This window comes from Cydia strobilella, chromosome 13 (genome assembly GCF_947568885.1).
Source record: "Cydia strobilella chromosome 13, ilCydStro3.1, whole genome shotgun sequence".
Taxonomy (NCBI): Eukaryota; Metazoa; Arthropoda; class Insecta; order Lepidoptera; family Tortricidae; genus Cydia; species Cydia strobilella.
In genome coordinates, this window is record NC_086053.1 from 12108476 (window position 1) to 12128031 (window position 19556).

Here is a 19556-nt window from a genome sequence, read left to right on the forward strand (position 1 = left end):
AAACATTAAAACTTTTAGACACTAGAGATTCCTTAGAATTCATCTGTTTATTGAATCAATCAATTTTCTGACATTTTCCAGATTATTCAATGATAAGTTCTATCAAAACTAACGCTAATATCGATATTGCAGGTTAACTATGTGTACGTACGTATTGTAAATATACTGTTTGATGTTTACGACGAATTAACAACACACTGGTTATCGTCCATTTAAGGAGTAAAAGCCTGTTCATTCAATTATTAAGATACAACAAAAATTGAAATGAGTTGAAACAGCTTAGCAGCATGCATGCAACAATTACAAGAAAATTCGAAACCTGACAAAAAATCTAAAAACGTGAAATGAAAAAATAAAACACGATTAATATTTTAATCATGAAGCAGTCACACTGCTAATAGACCGCCAGCCATCGCCTCCCGGCTGTTACTTTGTCAGATGATAGTTTAGATGCTATCATAAATTATAATAATTGTCAGCCGGTTGTATCGCGGTGATAAGACCGTCAGTTGTGTGCATGTAAAAAAAATTTTTTTTTTCAGTCATCGCCTCCCGATTGATATTGTAACAGATGATAGTTTAGATGCTATTTTAAATAAAATTAAACCATCAGCCAGTTGCACCAAGGTGGAAAAACCGTCAGCTGTCCACATGAATATGTAAAAAATACGCACACTACCATTTTATATCCGCAAAGTATGCGTAATCCGTTTATTGAAACCCTGATGAAATGCTACGAGCAAAGTTTCATGAGTTATTACTATTATAAAAAGGTAAAGCGCTTATTTTTTAAGTGTTCAGGCCACCAGCTATTCTTTCCACCGCGGTAAAACCGTCTGACGATTTTTTTAATTCACAATAGCATCTAAACTATCATCTAACGTATCACACGGGAGGCGATGACCAATTTTTTTTAAGTGTTTCAATGGTTGCCATTTCTCAACCCACCAACGGAGCGGCAGCTGACGTCCATGAGGGTTTATCATACATAGCCGTTAACCACTACGAGTTATCGCCCGGGAGGCGATTGGTCATGGAAATCTGTTCCTGGCTCGCGGTCTATAACATATGGCTAACATTAACCATGCGCTACATTCTGCAGAAACAACGTAAAATATACTTGTCAATCGGTAGTGGTATAACAACTTCTGTTACATTTTGAACTTTCTAGCTGAGGGTGGTATTCCACCTATACAATTTCTTTGTCCAATGTGTATTGCGTCTCACATTTTGCTTAATGAGAGAGCGAGACGCAATGACATTGACAAGGTGGAATACCACCCTGAGACAGTTAAATTTATTTTTAATTATTCTTTTTACCATTCAAAATTAAAGTTCTTCGACTTTTTGACTATCCGATACCAACACAACCAACTTGCAAACCGTTGCTTATATTAACTAGCTAACTAAACGAACTCTAAGATAACTAACATCTGACATTATGCGTTTTGCAAATTCATGTACATTCTTTTGATGAAACATTTTTGTCAGTTTTGATGTCAAGGTGTCAGAACTCGTGTTGTAGCGCAGTTTTGCATATTTATTTTTCCCACAACACACTTCGTCATATTTGGCGAAATATTTGTCCCTTTTGTTAATATCGCAAACGAAATGAGACATTAGCGTACAATAGCGAAGTATGATGCGGGCTTTTAACTCTGCTAGCACGACGTTGTAAAACATTTGCTTGTTCGTTTCAACAGCAAATAATGTTATTGAAACAAATTAAACTTTCAGTATCAACAGAACAACTTGGCATAAAAAATGACAATGGGCATGTCGCTAGTCAAATATTTTACAACTTTCTTATCCAAAATTATACTTCCAACAGTCTCACAGACGATGGGCCAGTTGCAACAAACAACCACAGTTAACAGACGGATCAACGTCACGCAGCAGAGATCTATGAGAAACCTCATACAATAAAATTTTGCGAACGCTTTAACGATGACAGACGGTTTGGTGCAACCGACCCTATCTCTCATCCTTACTTATCATCATCCTCTGACAATTTCTTTTTTCAAACATGTAGAACTAAATGTACAGTCTCCATCAGATATATCGGAGCGGCTGAGGCGCTCACAAATATTTGAACACGCCTCTATTGTCACGGCGCTAGTGCGTGTTCAGATATTGTGAACACCTTGGCTGCTCCGATATATCTGATGACGACTGTACAAGTAGGTACATCCAAAGTCTGTTGCATAACGATTTCCAACTTATAATACCAGAATTTTCCTTGTATTATGAATTGTTAATGTTTATGTAACAGGCATCCAAATATGCCCATATATTCTACTACGCATGACGGCAGTCAGTGCAACACGCAATTTTCTATTGACAATATGACAGTTTGAGTGGTCCGATGGTTCACAAAGTTCAGAAGACACATTGAAACCAAAAATGTACCTTATCTGGTTGCGATAAGGTTCACATGGCGACTAGTGTAACGTGTAATGTTTATCCGTGGTTGACGTTGACGCCAGACTCCAGCTCGGAGGCGGGCGTCTCCGGCTCCTCGTCGTTGTAGATGTTCTCCGCCATCTGCCACACCTGCACAATATACCAACATTTCAACTTTTGCCCGACATTGTCATATAGAAATATCGCCTCACACGCTGATGCAATTGGCGTCTATTGTCACCACAGCTCATTTAGATACATTTAAAAAAATGCTGGCATTATTCTGCAAGATTGTGGTGCTTGGGGTAATGGGGAGAAAGTGCTGTCAGTCAAACTTATTTACAATAATTTGACTTATAAGTTACATTCACACAAAACATTCAATACCAAAAACAAAGTTTTGAACAATAAAAAGTAGATCTAAAGATGGAACCCTAAAAAGAAGTGTTGAAAATACAACTGAACTCGTTTGTATTTTCCAAGGCTAGTTTCCTTAACACAAACACTCACCTGCATGATGTTGTCCTCGGACACGGAGCAGATGACCCAGGGCTCGTTGGGGTTCCAGGAGAAGTCGGAGATCTTGGCGGTGTGGCCGCCGTGGATGAACAGCAGCTCCGGCGGCCCGTCCTCCGCGTCGTCCGCCGTCTGCTCCTCGCCGATCTTCGACAGGTCCCACACGTGCAGTCTGCCAAATGTTTTTATTTAATAACCATTACAATTTGAGAATGTTGAAGCCTGTCTCGCCACTGATATTTGCCGAGTTGACGGTTTCGCGGCTGTAATACGCAAGCAACGCGCGTCATTAGGCGGAGAGCGAGCCGTTTCTGACTCGCGAGGAATTGCCGCACGAAGCAAGGGGCTAGCTAAATTTTAGTAACAGCTAAAGCTCTTGAATCACACAAAGATTATCTCATTTGAACTACTTTCAAAGACCATGCCCGCCATTTTACATGTACACTATGTACAGCGAGTTGCAAAATTGCCTGGAAAGAACTTCAAAAAGTGGCCAAGCATCTTTGTAGCTGGGTGTACCTTTGAACTATAGTACCTACTATTGACGAGTGGATTAACTACAAAAAAGTAAAACGCATGAAACTAAAGTACACTATGTTTACTAATGTTCAGCAGTGTTGCCGTCCGTACCTGCGATCGGTGCCGCTGGAGGCGAGGATGGTCTCGTTGTGCGGTGACCACTGGACCTGGAAGATCTCGTCCTTGTGCGACTCGAACGAGTGTAGTTTGAGTTTCAGGTTGCGGAGATCCCACAACGCCACCTGCGGATGAACGACGATTACAATATGGTTCAAAGTTGTGATATAAGGACAATGTGAGAAGACCGGCATATAAATTTTATTACAAGGAAGACCGTCATGGGGCAAGAACTCTAGTATTTGTAAACGTCGCTCAGACACAGAAAGAAAGAGTTTCACTCCTTCTGCTCTACCGACCTTCTGGAACGTAGGAGTTCTAAACGGTCTTTCTTTATAGACAGTCTTTGCACGATTGAGCACGTCGATTGACAAGCTAGATTCACATGCGATATGCGTGTTTAATTCTTAATGCCCGTGAAGTAACGCTATGGGGAAATAGCTGTGATTACACTTTCAGTAGCTAGAGATGATTGACAAGTATGTTGATTAATATGTAGAGAAACATGACTTTAGGCCCAATGAATGGCAAATGTGTTAGGGAGGGGCACGTATGAGAAGGTCGGCTGGCGGCAGTCTCCGTGCTGTCCACATGACTTATGACCGTAAAGGGAGCGAATCAACGATAAAGAAAAAGAGTTTAATAAGACAATTGAAATTACCGTTTTGTCAGCGCTGCCGGTGGCCAGGATGAACTCTGAGTAGGGGTTGAAGCTGAGGCAGTTCACCTCGGCCGTGTGCGCGTCCACCGTGTGCGAGGGCTTCGACGTGTTGTTCGATCTGTGAAACACGAGCTTGGTTGGCATGTCTTACGATGGGTTGCAAATCCTAGCACATACTGGCTGCGACTCATTGTCTTCTATGGTGCGTGTATTGCGACCGCTGCCGATTTCGGTAGAGTTGCACCAGCCACACTTGATGGACTGATCCACGTGACTCAACTTTGATGGTAACTGATAGTTTGGTGCAACTAACCCTTAATCTGAAATATTCTAACATCGTGTTAGAAGCCTGGAGCTAATTATTTGATTTTCCACCAGTTTTCATTATATTAAGTATAATATTTGAGTCTAATAATGTTGTAGATACCTAAGTAAGACACAAACTGGTCATGCTATCCTTGTTAATGGTGTTAATTGACAAAATGACAAGGATGAAAGTGGATTTATTTGTTTATATGAGCATGAAATGATAATATGGTAAGTTAGGGATTTAAATAGTTACAAAAATATCTAAAACATGCAATGAAATCGTTTACAAATACACATCAAAGTTAATATAGACATTTTGTAATGGATTAATGCAATTTCAGCATGTAAAAAGCTAGTTTTCATGTGTCATATTTTTATCAACTCTGATGCATATTTCAGCAAGAAATATTAAAAATTGTACAACACACAAAACAAATGAAATGTTGATGTAGTAAACTTGGTAAGCGAAAGTGGGACATTCGATATTTACAAGAGACTGCGACCGCGCCAAACCGAATTAACATACGCGTTTAAATTTTGAATTATGTCCACACAGCATCAAACTTTCTCCACCAACTCAATGTAGTGATACAACATTCATTACAATAACCTGGTGTCCCAAATCATGAGCTTCTGGTCGTCGGCGACGGAGCCGAAGAGCGACTCGTGCAGCAGATGCCACGCCACGTCCTCCACCACGGCCGTGTGGCCCGTGAACACGGACTTGGCCTCGATCACGCGCCCCTCCTTCGGGGTGGCGTTGATGTCCCACAGACAGATTGTGTGGTCGTCGCTGCAAACAATCATGTATTGTTTATGCTTATAGACACATGCAAGACATGTAGGTACAAGAGGCAGCAGTTATATAAATCTGATTCTTTTCATTCTATCTCTGTCAGATTTAATGATGCCATGTAAACAAAAAAGATGAACAAGTTTTAAGTATAAATATTATATAAGAAATATTTACCAAGTAACAATTGATAAATTATATGGTTATTATTTATTTCTTCTTACCTAGCAGAGAGAAGATATCCATTTAATATAGGGTTCCATGACAATCCATAGCCTTCTTTTTGGTGCCCACGCAATCTGAAAGTACAAATATACATTAGCCTCAGTACTCTAAAGTAATTTTTCCTCAGTCACCCGTTGACCACGAACGCTGTAAAGAGTTCGAAACGTCGGGATGTATTATAAATTCAATATACGCGATATAATCCGTTTTCATAGTTTTATTTCACAAAATAAGACAAATTAAAATCATGTACAGATTTTTTTAAATTCATAAACACAACCCAATATTTACCAAAAGTTTGCATATTGTTTTATTATCACATTTATTTTTACATTAACCTGTATGAGCTCTGTTCATTACGATCTCAAAAACAGGAAAACATTAAAGATGAGGAAGTCTACAACTTCACATTAAACACTTATACAATACAATAGTAGATTGTTAACCAAGGGATGAAAGGCACTCTGAAATGATGCCTTTCTCCCGAGTTAAACACTCTACTTTTCATTTTGAATACAAGGAAAGTTAGTTAGTTAGTTTTGCTGGGCATTTTTCGCAAATCGACATCCAATATGCCTATTTTGCGTAGCGCTACTCTAACCACCCCAGCTCCTTAACGAAGCCTAGCAAAGTCTTCAGGTTGCTAGTTGCCTCCTTTAGTGTGCATGGATTCCCTAGGTATTTGCTCCTATATACTTCTACCTGTTTACAGTCTAGGAGAATATGTTTTGTTTTCACATTTCGAATATGAGGAAAGTAAAATGCAATGTGGTTTTTTAAAAACATGACTAAGTATACATTTTTATAGTATTTCTTGAGAGTACTTTCAATTAACAATTCAGGCAAAAGTATCATTATTTATGGAATGGAGAGTCAAATATCGGGATGGCAATTTTATAACTAACATTCTTAAACTCAAATTTCAATTTCTTATCGTAAAAAATTTAAAAAAATCTTACTTCGAACATAAAATGCTCTAGTGCAGACACATATCATTTTCTGCACACCTTTTAGAACAACAATGACCCTTTTTCAGAGCATGAGAAATGAAAAAGAACAATGATAATGTGCAAGATAGCAGCAACCAAAGGTTAATAATTACACAATATGGTAAATATTGTCATCCTATATTTTAGATAAAACTGTTCTAGACATTGTAAACAGAACAGCTTGGAGTTACTGGATAGCTTATACACATATACAAGAATGAGTAAGAACAAAAATCAATGTGAATTATAATCACCTAAGGTCTGGATGGCATTCTCCTGAAGGCTCAGGCTTAGAGGGGTGCTTGGTGTAGTCAAACACCAGCACATCAGAGGATGGGGTCTTGGTGGCGATCACGCAGGGGTTCTGGGGCATGTAGCGCGCCCTGTTCACCTCACCCTCGTGGTTGATCTTGATTTCTATGTCTATTTTACCTGATACTGAACCAAAGCCTCCAAATTCTGGAAAAGAAGAAGGAATTAGATTTTTTTTTATAAAAACATATTTTCTACGTAATCCCTGCTAATATTATAAATGCAAAAGTAACTGTCTGTATGCTACCTCTTCACGCTTGAACTGATTTAGATGAAATTTGGTAGTGTGCAGGTAGCTTGAGACCCGGAGAAGGGCATAGGATAGTTTATACCAATCATCATCATCATTCCACGCAGACAAATTCACAGGCACATTATTAGCCTCACCTTAACTGGAAACCATATTACACACAGTACTTTTGTAAAATAGTGAGTATGAGAGGTTGATGAACATCTTGATAAGGGCACTTACCTCCTTTATCATTATCATAGTGACTGGCGTCAAACTGTGCATCTTCATTGGGAAGCTGAACACTTGCTATGAGGAGATGGTTCTGTTCATCCGATGTGTGTGTACCAAGGATTAATCTGAAAAATATGGTTATTTATATCTAGTTACTATTAATTATTATTGTGGTATAACACAAGACAAGATATCACCGCCAAATTCCATGGAAAGCCTCCGTTTTCAACGGCGTGAACATTTTAGGGGGGAAAGTGAACAAAGGAATGTCAATAACCTTTAGCGTGATATGAGGACGTAAGTCAGTCAAGTAAAGATACCTGTGCACCGAGTAGTCTTTGCCCTCCGGCCGGGTCACGTCCGGCAGCCACTGCGCGGTCAGCGACGGCCACTCCAGAGCGTGTGTCATCACCAGGTCGTACAGGAACGGTGTGTTCTTCTTCCAAATCTTGTACTCCTCGTTGATGACGCGCTCTTCCACCGCATCGTCGAACGTTTCTATGAACGAACACCGATTACACTCACATAAAGCACTTTCAATAACCAACAAATTGAAAGTAAGCTGTCAAACACATCGGCCACAAGAACATCTCGAGATAATGAGTGCATAACAATTACCTCCGTCGCCTTTATCTCCCATTTTACGATTTCGGTCTTCTATTTTTCACTTTTAACTTACAGCGACGATTTAAACGCAATTTATCAGAAATTACCGGCCTCGCAAAGGCGCCAAACAACAATCCTTGGCGTTGCTCTGTTCGGAAGACAGTACACAAACTTCCGGAGTCAGGTGGCAGAAAAAATATCTTTTAATAACTATTTAAAAAAAATCAACATTTTATCAATAGCTACTAAAAGTAAATACTTTTAATTTAATTTTTAGTTCATATTTTATCAATAATAATTATTTACACGACGAAATTAAGAAATAAAAAGTTGCATGACCGGAAGCGCATTTATACCATTTGTTGCCATTATCGAAAGCTTACCTAAAACCTTAATTTTCTACAAATTACTAAGGCCAGGATTACACTTGTAAGTTTTACTTACGTAAGTAGGGACAAAGCTATTGGCTAGAATGAGATAACGATATTCATATCTCATTCTGTAGTATAGCTGTGTCCCTACTTACGTAAGTAAAACTTACAAGTGTAATCCTGGCCTAACACATACGTAATTTTGGATTTTATAATAAATATAAATTATGCTATAATCACGCCAAATTTTTGAAATAATTTTAATTATATATAAATGCCACATAAATGCTAATGTGTTAATGCTAATGACAGTTGACAGTCAATGAGCATGGCAACAATTTTTGAACTGTCAAATTGTGAACATGGCTGATGCAGCAGCGGCCCGTAGGGAAGCCCGGAGAAGGAAAATATTAGAAAATTCTCATAACAGGCTTCAACGTATATCTGGAAAATGCGAAGAACCGATTCCAAAAGGTACTAGTTTTTAGTATAACATTATTAGTCTTTAACGTAATTAAAAATTGCAATGTAATGCCTATTATTGTTTTGTTGCAGAATCATCTTTTCAGACCATACTACCAGACGTAAGCTACGAAGTTCCAGCAATATCTAGCAGTGCCACAACTACTAAGAGCAACAGTTCTCTCAATAATGGTGTCGTGGTTAGCGAAGCACCACCAGTGGCGGTGTCGACACCGAATCCTATTTATGAAGCGGACGCGGCAGGCGACAGTTTAACCGACGTAGCCAATGACTTGGCAGCCTTAATGTCGCCAGGATCACCACCAGCCAACACTCAACAAGTGACTCTTTTGGAAAAACTAGTTCTATACAAGTATGATGTAGTCCTAGTCTCTTTGCTTGTCCAACTTCTATACAGTTTGTCATTGTTGACATTTGACGAGACATATTTTTTCTTGCCCTTAGTGGTTTACGTCGTTACTAAGATGATATGGTTTCCAGCACCAAGCAGTTCCAACTTTGCTAACGCTTTACTTCTCTTAAATGGAATATCAGTGCAAAGAGTGGAATGGATCATGTCAGTTATGCGCTGGGTGAGCATGTTTTCTCAGGATGTCTGCGTGTACCTTTTTACAACGATTTGTATGCAGGCTATTTGTCACACTTTCACAGATTCTTTAATCACATAGTAGAAATTGACATTTATAATTTTCCTGTTAAATTTTGGGCATATTATTGACTGAGCAGTTGTAATATTAGCTATATATCATTTAATAAATAGAAATGTTCCAGAATTTTGATTGCTTGTGCCTTTTTACATAAGTGAGAATTTGTGACATGTGTGCGTTTTAGTCACATATTGCCATTTTAGTTTAATTAGGACAATATTGTACATAGTAAATGACAAACATTCTTGTTACTTTATTTGTAAATTTCATTTTGCTCAATTATTTTTGCTTTTTGTCTACACTACAGACTACACTAATGCATTTAAAATATTGTATTTTTATACTTATTATTATCACAATTTTTATGATACTCATATATTTATTATAAATTACAAAAGTTTGGAGGCCAAATTAGTAACTTGTACTGCAAATGTTGAATGTAACAATCACATCTAGGCTAGTATAACCTCTCCTCATAACATTCTAATTGTATTGTTGTCATGTCAATGAGCTTGGTTATACTAACCTTCTAATATTATAACATTTATAAACTATTTTCATATCTTGAATGCAGAGGTGAAGGAATTTGTAAATAATTTATTTTGGCCTGAATAGATCCTTCGATAGCCTGAACTGTTATCAATTGTAATTGCTAGTTTTGTTCCAATTTCGATGTAACACTGAATATTTGGAAATAGCAATAATAATAATCAATTTGGAAATATTTAATACGATGGCAGTTTGTGACTTGTAAAATTGTAGTGGGAAGGGGACATAAAAAAATGCATCTATAGCAACAAAAAGTTTATTATAATCGCTTGTATAAATGCCGTTCCATGGAAACTATTTGAAAAAATAATCACTGCACAGGAGAGGCCTGGTTACTTTCTGTCTGTGCAATTTAGTTTTGTTGGTGTTTCTAATAACTGCTTATTACTTCTACATTTACTATCTAACTTCAGGATCAAAATATGACTATTAACACTTTTACTGTCCATGCATTACATGTAATGCCCCATCCGATTAACTCTGTCACATTTACGTGACATCAGAAATGGATAACTCTGTAAGCTTATGCATCACATATAATGCACGGACGTATGGAACCATGTCATTGTTGAAAGCGAGGGACAGTAAAAGTGTTAATCTACCTTACTAGTATAGAAGGTTTGACAACAAAGAATTAAGCTGAACTGTGAATGTACAAATTAAAAAGTAATAAATTACAGAAACCCTGTAATTAATACAATTATAATTAATTTTACAATGCACTTTATTTTTATTATTTGACAGGTTGACACTTTCACTTTAACCATTAAATGCGTATTGTTGCCAAATGTATACAAAGCATTGTTGCAAAGCATTTTTCCTAGATCCTACATCCAAATAACTAAATAAAAACTTTTTTCCAACCAAAAAAAAACAATATTAGCAGTATATTTTGATAGCCTGTAATTGGTATGTAAATACTATTGTTGCATTTCTTTTATTGTCAGGTGACAACCAAAACTCAACAATTACTACCATCAATTCATAGCGATAGTGAATCGTATTGCTATCAAAATAAGGTTGATTTTAATTTAACTCTTTTTTAGTAATTAGTGAGTTTTGCTTGTCACCTAACGATATTATACATTACATAAGAAGAAAAACTTAATATTCCACCGGTCAGCTTAATTCAAGTTGTACTAAAAAGGTGAAACAATAGAAAAGTATTTATTTTAATATTTTGTAATGCATCTTTTAAAATAAAATATTTGTAATATTTTGATTGCATTTTTACTTGAAAGGGCAGTGTATTCCAATCCATATTCACCAATTTTCAATCATTTCCAGCCTCTTATTGTCACCCAGAGTGCAGCTGAAAGAGGCAAGTGTTATTGTAGAAATAGGGTAAAATCGCTAATAACAGACCAGCATAACTAAGAGTACTGAATTAATATAGTGCCTGTTTCCAATCAATTTCAGATCTATTAGGATATTATTCTTATGTTTGTTTCTTTTATGTATTCTTATTGCTAAATCTTTACTATTTTATATTTTAAAATTAGAATGTAACAATGGGTAATGAAAAAAAGAAACAGAAACTATATACACATATTACACATATATTTATGAAAACAACATACAGATGGTGAAGGTAGTCTACAATGAGAAAACAATATGGATGCTAACTTAATCAACACTACATTAGGAGAAAATCATAATACATGATTAGGACTAGGCAACTAAAATTTAAAGAAGTTCTTAATGCTACCCATGATAGTCTTACTTGGCTCCCTGTCTTTGCTATCAGGCTTATCTTGATTAGAATGTATATGGCTGTCACCCGTGCTCCGTAACTCTTCTGACTCTGGCTTGTTAATACTTTTCTGTTCCATTTTTGATATTGGAGTTGACTCTATTATAAGTGTTTTTTTATGTTGTTTATCAAATTTACTTTCTTCACTTGTCTTATCTATTTTTTCTGTGCAATTCAAGTCAGTCAAGTCATCGGAGCACCCGAGTTCCTATTGCGATTTCTTGGCACTTGCTGGCTTCTTTTCTCGTACAGGCTTGGTACGTACAAGGTCTGAGCGTCCTTGTGAAATCATTTTCAACTCCCATGCTTCCATGTCTTTTCTGAAAATTAAGAGAGAGAAATTTTCAAGCTATTGAATAAAATGTGTCACTTTCTATTAAATCTTCTTTATACTACCCAAAATTTAGGAAGACACTAGCACTCAGCTTTTACAATAAAGTTAAAGAAAAAAACACCTGTATTTATTCATAAGTTCCACTGCTTGTTTTTCAAATTTAACCTTTTCACTTTCTGGCAATTTCTGCCAATCGACTTTTGCTTTCTCTTGATATTCCTTCATTTGTTTGCCCTTGAATGAATCTTTTCTAGACTGGATGTATAGGAAATAGGAAGACATTGGTTTCTTTGGCTTTCCTAGTTCTTTGTATTCCTGAAAAATATTTACACATGAATTCATTGCTCAATGCGCCTCTCCACATAAACACCAAATGAGGGCTACCGTTTTTTTGCTCACCAGTTGGCGCCTCTGTTGATGGTGGTCCAAAAGACTAAAGAACAGCTGTCAGTCATTGAAGTGACATTTGACATATGGAAAAGACCACCATCTACACTAGCGCCCCTAGCGGCGAATTCATATATGTTAGCCCTCATTGAAAAACATTGTCGCTTGCCATAAGGACGCTCTGACAGGGTTTTCATATAAAGATACAAGCAATTTTCGTCCTTATGGTATGCGAAAATGTGGTACCTTTTGATTGAAAATGTCACAAATAAAGCTGGATACAAAGACACAAGTAGCATGGTGCATACTAAACTTGAAGAGTGAGTTCAAAAGCACCTCTTTCGTTAAAACAAAACAGATGGTACCTACCTTTAATTTGTTTATCAAGTATTAATAATATAATTTTTATCAATAAATGATCGGATCATATTCATTATATTCAACTTTAACTGCTTTTGCTCCACTACATACTACTACCATCTTCTGTGTAACATAGATTGCAGGAGTTTGTAACTTACAGCTTTCAATCTCCTCTTTTCTTTGGCAGCTGCCATTTCCTCCTTCACCCGCTGGATGTCAGCCTTTTGCTCGTCAGTCAGTGAAGACTCATACATAGCTTTTATCTTCTTATAATCTTCCAAGTCTTTCTCATATTCTTTTGTCATTTGAGCCTTAGTCTGTAAATTAAGGAAATTGTTTTATTTTATTTTATAAACAGTGCAAATTGGAATGATCTTGACAATATTATTGAACATTAATATAATGTCTTACAAAAAGTTTATAGATATGATACAATGCTGGTGGTCAATTGACAATAACTATTAAGACTTTCTTGGTTACTGTATTAACCAAAGGTTACAAATTACAAGTTTTAACCAAGATATATGAAGACTCATATTATTGAAGATAAGCTGTAAAGCTAAAAGTACCAGTTACCTCTAAATCTAGCTGTTGCCAGTGCTTGGAGCTCCATGTGATTGCTTCCTTGGAAGTAATACCGGGGTTCTTGGCTAGCAGCGCCGGTCTCATTTGTGTCATAAACTTGAAAAACGGAGTTAAAGGCCGTTTTGGTCTCTCTATGCCTAGTTTTTGTTCTGCTGATTTCTTCGTGTAGTTGCATATTTGCACTTGATTTACCCAAATAGTTCTGAAATAATAGAAGAGCTATGTAACACTGACACGTAATTTACAGACTTGATTAACAAATTGAAGAGGCAAACTAAATAAATAAAGACTCGTCTTGGAAGCGTCATAACCTCTACTCACTTACCTTCCTTGCAGAACAGATTTGTAACTGCTTATAGTTAAATTACTCAAACGACATAGTTGAGTTATTGAAGACATCTTATAAATAATAACAAAAGCCTTTTAATATTAATTCATAAAACAAAGTAGTTTAAATTAGAAACGCGCCAGCCCCTTCCTTTGCGATTCAAAATGTCAAGCAAAACAAACCATAGATAGACATTTACTGTTTCATTCGGTGATGGAGCTTTCGGGGCAAAGGAGGCGCATGCAGCCAATTTAACCATAGACAAGCAGATATGGCTGTCGCGTTAATAGCTAGCTATACACGCACGGATTTGCCCGTCGGATCTGCCTGAAAGATGTGTCTGGCGGACACATCCGTCAATGTGTGGCGAGAAATAGACACAGATTTGTCCGCCGGATGCCCGTCCGCTGCCCATCTGTGTCTATTTCTCGCCATACATTGACGGATGTGTCCGCCAGACACATCTTTCAGGCAGATCCGACGGGCAAATCCGTGCGTGTATGGCTAGCTTATCTGTAATCGCCATAGACATAGTATATACAAGTAGTTATAGACGCGCCACCGAGCGACCGGGGGTACAAGAAAGAATATTCATATAAAGTTTGGGCAGCATAGGATTTTTTCTCTTTCACTCTTATTTTCGGTATTTCGCCATCGCCTCATACTACTCTTTGCATCGCCTCCTACCTATGATGCCACCCGGTCGCTGATAAGGACAAAGCATGGCACTATTTTCTCTTTCCTCTTATAGGAATCGCAATAAGACTATCTTTCTCTATAAAAGAGTGGCCCTTGGTATCTTGGTAATCGCAGTCTACATCTTTCTCTGTTTGCCTCTCTTTCTAACCGTATTTCTTTGAAAGAGAAATTCTACAGGCCTTTTATAAAACGCTTCCATCCGCATACGTATATATGCAATTTTTGTTTAGTTTACGAATCGCACGATAGATGGATGTTCTGTGTATTAAAATTCCTGAATCCCGCTATCAAGAATGGTATTGGTATATATAGTTGGTCAAGCAAATCTTGTCAGTAAATGAGAACAAAAAAACTGCACTCATCCCCTTCTTCTGGGCGCCAGCACCAGTGCAAGACAAAGACAGTATGACTTTCTCCGTCTACGCCCGAAATGAGACAGTCCCTTGACAAACTATACCATAGAGTAACTTTTATATGTATATAGGTAGAGTTAGACCAAGAAAAGTCTGCAGAGATTTTAACAGCACACGCGGTGCCAGTGTTTTTTATACGCATACGTCATAATTTCATAGAAGTTTAACGTTTAAAATAACACCTGCACTGCGTGTGCTGTCAAAATCTCTGCAGACTTTTCTTGGTTTGACTCTACCCCTAAATAACATTTGCTTATAAATAATCATACTTTACTCGTAGCGTGCTCGTAGCAAAGAATACAATACTCACGCTCGTAGCGTATTTTCCTATTCGTGTGTATGTAAGTAATCATTGATTACCATTTCCGTTTTCTTTTTAAACAGACTACTTACTTATAATGAACTCTATCACAGATTATATAATACTACTCCATGTTAGTCCGTCGTGGACCGTGGAGGCCAAATTGTAATTGTACCAGAATCGGTTCAGTAACTAATCCGTGATATTGAAAAATCAGAGCTATATACCTTCAAATTTATAATATAATGTAAATGTATTGTGCTTTTCGAGAGGTTTTATTTATTTTGGTTGATTGAATGAATACAGGCAGCAAAGATAAAAATATAGTCGAAATTAAAACTTCCTATTAGTTTCACTAGTTCTTAAACTCCATAGACCGGCCATAGTTGAAGCGGCGGTGGCGGTCAAATAAAAGGTTGTAGGCAAAGAGTAGTGTAGTGTTGAACGTTTCTTGAATAAAAAAAATGTTTTATTATATAATTTTATTAAGTCGTTTGTCTTTAGATACAATTAAGTACAATGATATGTCTTAAGATTAGGTATTTGAAGTATTTACAATTTCGATAGGTAGGTAATTTAATTTTATACATAGTTACTATTAGTCTTAAAATATTATGTAGGTAATTTAGTGTGGAAGAACGAATGGAGCTGTCTCAACGATTGACAGTAGTTTCTTGAGGGTCCAATAAATTCTTCCACCTGTATAATATATTTAGGTTAATTAGTATCATGTAATTTGGCAGTGGCGACAGCTTTGTATAACATCTGCAAGTAAAGATATTCTAGAATCGGATCAAGCTAACTATGCATGGTATATGGCAAAGCGGGAATGACATCATTATGACTAATTTCTATGAAAATAATATGACGTTTATAAAATGACACCCCTTTATTATCTCTGTTCTATCAAAGATAACTAAGTAGACATAGAGTGCTCACTCCATACATCAGTTTTGTTACCAAAACGACTATTATTTTCGGAGTCGACATCTAGCGACAAGTCATCATCATCATCATCATCATTTTTATTCAAGAACAATATTACATTGTGTTTGAAATCTTAAAACTAGGCACATGCACACAAAAAAATATTACAAAAACAAACATCATAGCTACCAATAAAATATTAATAAGACGTAATCAAAAAAAGTAGAAATTTCCAAAATAAACATGAATTAATCAATTATAAATAATAAAGAAATATGTCAACAATTAGAAAGTAAAAATAATTAAATTAGATAAGTTACATGTCAGAATGAGAATTTTTTTTTTAAGAACAAAATGTCAAGTGGCGGAATTATCAGTACTGCTACTCGACACTAGATGTCACGTGTGTCGCGACTGACGGAAAGTGTATTGCTCAACAATTTATAACTAATATTATAAGCAGAAAGAGTTGAAAATAGAGTTCCGGTTAATCCGGTTATAATATTAGCTGAAAATCGTTGAGCATTAGACGTTCCGTTCGTCGCGACATAAAATAATAGTCGTTTTGGTAACAAAACTGATGTATAGAGTGAGCACTATGCCTACTTAATTGTCTTTAGTTCTATTAATGTCGCTGCAAAGTTAGCTTAGACGGACTCGATCTAATTCCAACTTGGGGGACCTATTTGACTCGTCGGAATATCAGGCCGTGACCTGGCCAATGGCCATTAGTTTCATTTTACATTTCAGATTTAATGTTAAGTAACGTCACGCAAGTTTTTTTTTTTAAGTGACAATAAGTGTACTCTGCTCTGAGTTCAAATGATTCAGAAATTAAAGACATGTTCAGGAAATAACGGATACCTTAATTAGTGTCACATATTTTATTTACAAGTTTTACAGCCTTCTAAGTTTAACCAGAGACGAGTAAAATAAGCGATTGTCAAAGTTCTGTGCGTATAAGTATTCATAGTATGATTAATTGTGGCCACTGATACCTCGCAAGTTTACAGTCTTTGTGTTTGCTCGTATCTGGATAAATATAGCGTACTCTTAACCTAAAACACTGTACAATTTAAGTATATTTACATATATTTACATACTTATAATAATGTATGTATCAAACAGGTATTACAGCTTTGTAATTAAAAAAACTCAATTAGTAATATGCGAGGCACTTATTTCCTTCGAAAACTTTATTTAAAATAAATTAAATTTGAAAATAACCATTTTAATCGGATTCAAGCAAGTATTACTGATATTTGTTGTCCTTATTTATATTATTTTAATAGGTATAAATATTATGCATTAAGATTAAGCTTCAATGGCACTTATGAATTTTACAGACCTATCGCTTACCTAGGTACATATCAACCTATAGGTACCTACTTTATTCGTCGAATCTATCTATCTACACTTATTATAACAGTAAATGCATACGAAAGGCACCATTAATAACGAGTAACGTCCAAAATCGTTCACATTTCCGCGGTCAAAGAATCGTTTCACCCGCCGAGTAGTGGTAGTGTCGGGGTTTCCTGTACGAGTGCTGCTGCGGCGGGCGGTACGTGGCGTACTTGTGCGTGTGCCGCGGCAGCGTGTGCGCGTGCGCGTGCGCGGCGTAGCAGTGCAGCGTCATCGGCGTCGGCGGCGGCCCCGGCGGGCACTTGCTCGCCGCCGGCTTCTGCGGCCCGCTGAGCCGCCGCCACAGCGCCTTCAGCCGCGGCGTCGCTATCCACACCGCCACCATCACCCCTAATATCTGCGTCGCGAAAATCCGGAACAGAAACACCCAGAACGCCGGCCGCGCGTGCGTCGACGGCTCCGAAGACGGCATCGGCGTGGAGAGCCACTCGTCCCTCCATGCGTACTCGTACACCCATGTCGCGAGTATACAAGCCGATGGCACCGCGTATAGCGCTGCGAACGCTCCAAGTCTTAACACACTCTGGTCCGTATGCGGCTGAGGAGGCGCATTCAGCAGAGCAGATGGAGCGGGCACCGGCGCCGGTCGCCGCAAAACCGCCCGCAGTCCCGACGACAGAAAAACGCAACCCAGAAGCAGACAGATCGCCTCCGGGATAATCACCAGCGCCAATAGCGATTTACTCGACTGGTTCCCAACGAAACAAGTACCTGAAAAGAGGAAAAAAAATGCGTTAGGCCAAACAATGATGTGACTCTTTATTTGGCGCCCTAGCGGATACGGAGTCTCCCGTCTGAATGCTCTTTATCGCACTGAATAACATTCCAATTTCCAGAAACAGCTCTCAAAGCGAACACCTACATAAATATACGGCGAGAAAAAGGCTTGCATTAATAAGGCAGCGTTTAAAAGAGCCGATTTAAATTGAAATACGAGCGTGCGAGGAGGAAAGGTGTCGTATTTAACGGCTCGAATAATGGTCGCGCATTTCTTTCGTTCGCCATAATGGAAGTGGGTAAAATAAAAAATAAAACAACACTCGTGGCATGATTGAAACTGCAATATGCCTGTGAATCGACTCGGCACTCTGCTCGCACTTCTGTGTGATGATAAAATAAAACGTAAAGTACAAGCGGAGGCAATAAGATAAACGAAACATGACATGGCTCCGTGAACGTTTGTTTTAAGGACGAAATAACAATTTCACCGGACTCTGTTTATAATTAGAGCTTTTAAAATTTTAATTCCGGTAACGCCCCGGTTCTTGTTAACAAAAACGTATATATCGGGACAGTAACGAGCCGATACGGGCTCTTGGGGAGATCATTATCGGAAACCGGACTGTAGGATCGTGCGCGCTCCAACCTTAGGAAAAAAGTACCACACGACGATGCAATTTAAAGAGAGACTTATTTAAATAAAACTTCGATGCATTTCCATTCACGAACAGCGACAACGTGTTATTTGCATGATGCAGTAAATCCAGCAGTTTTTTGTCGGTGCTGAAATTTATAGCTGCTGGTACAAAGACGGACGAGGTTCCAATATCCTGATTTATGGATTCCAGCTTGTACAGTGGCAGTAAAATATTATTATGGACGCATCGACACACAACATAACTAAACGTGAAAACCAAAGTTGTTCTTGTGTATTTTGCAAAGGTTACAGTCGTGTTCAATTCGGTAGTGCTGTAGGTACTGAGTAAGTAAGTTTTTTTTTAATGCGATTGTCAGAAAACGAGCAGACAAGCCACCTGATGTTAAGCAATACTAACATTATCCTTGTTTTGTTTTTGTTTTGTTATTTGTTAAGTACTAGCCAATGTTTATGGATACCTAATGTGTCTGAAATAAAGTTTTTCAATTTCAATTTCAATAAGCGGTTACCGTCGCTTATGGACATAAGCAACATTGGTGGAGCCATAAGCGATCAAATATATTTTGAAACCTTCAAACTGCTCCGTCTTTGGATATCTTGCATACCTATATTAACCTATAATGCTCAAGTAGCTACTTACCTAAGATAACTTTTACCAGCTATACCTACATGCGGCATATATTATCTCCAGTAAACCTTTAAG

At 37.6% G+C, this 19556-nt stretch overlaps 4 protein-coding genes across 5 annotated transcripts in view; 1 reads left to right on the plus strand and 3 right to left on the minus strand.

The window, feature by feature from the left end:
* Positions 1 to 2134: 2134 nt before the first annotated feature.
* Positions 2135 to 8089, minus strand: LOC134746810 (chromatin assembly factor 1 p55 subunit). 2 transcript variants are annotated; one of them, XM_063681366.1, is made up of 10 exons: positions 7926 to 8089; positions 7628 to 7805; positions 7317 to 7432; positions 6787 to 6991; positions 5543 to 5617; positions 5130 to 5318; positions 4217 to 4334; positions 3550 to 3680; positions 2914 to 3091; positions 2135 to 2553 (listed from the first exon to the last, which is right to left on the minus strand). In XM_063681366.1, the coding sequence occupies exons 1-10, from the start codon at positions 7945 to 7947 to the stop codon at positions 2461 to 2463; spliced, it is 1305 nt and encodes a 434-aa protein (XP_063537436.1). In that variant the 5' UTR covers positions 7948 to 8089; the 3' UTR covers positions 2135 to 2460. The 2 variants fall into 2 exon arrangements, with proteins under 2 accessions (XP_063537436.1, XP_063537437.1); XM_063681367.1 differs by having other exon boundaries at positions 2141 to 2553; positions 5136 to 5318; positions 7926 to 8088.
* Positions 8090 to 8615: 526 nt separating this feature from the next.
* Positions 8616 to 11183, plus strand: LOC134746717 (uncharacterized). Its single transcript, XM_063681235.1, has 2 exons — positions 8616 to 8758; positions 8840 to 11183. Exons 1-2 carry the CDS (start codon positions 8647 to 8649, stop codon positions 9433 to 9435), a joined length of 708 nt encoding a protein of 235 aa, XP_063537305.1. The 5' UTR covers positions 8616 to 8646; the 3' UTR covers positions 9436 to 11183.
* Positions 11130 to 13873, minus strand: LOC134746716 (transcription factor A, mitochondrial). Its single transcript, XM_063681234.1, has 6 exons — positions 13708 to 13873; positions 13374 to 13584; positions 12956 to 13114; positions 12172 to 12365; positions 11687 to 12036; positions 11130 to 11275 (listed from the first exon to the last, which is right to left on the minus strand). The coding sequence occupies exons 1-5, from the start codon at positions 13779 to 13781 to the stop codon at positions 11925 to 11927; spliced, it is 750 nt and encodes a 249-aa protein (XP_063537304.1). The 5' UTR covers positions 13782 to 13873; the 3' UTR covers positions 11130 to 11275; positions 11687 to 11924.
* Positions 13874 to 16702: 2829 nt separating this feature from the next.
* Positions 16703 to 19556, minus strand: part of LOC134746791 (frizzled-4) — a 42482-nt gene continuing 39628 nt past the window's right edge. Inside the window, exon 3 of the mRNA XM_063681333.1 lies at positions 16703 to 18186. Within this exon, the coding sequence (XP_063537403.1) occupies positions 17543 to 18186 (644 nt within the window). The 3' untranslated portion in view covers positions 16703 to 17542. The remainder of the gene's footprint in view (positions 18187 to 19556) is intronic.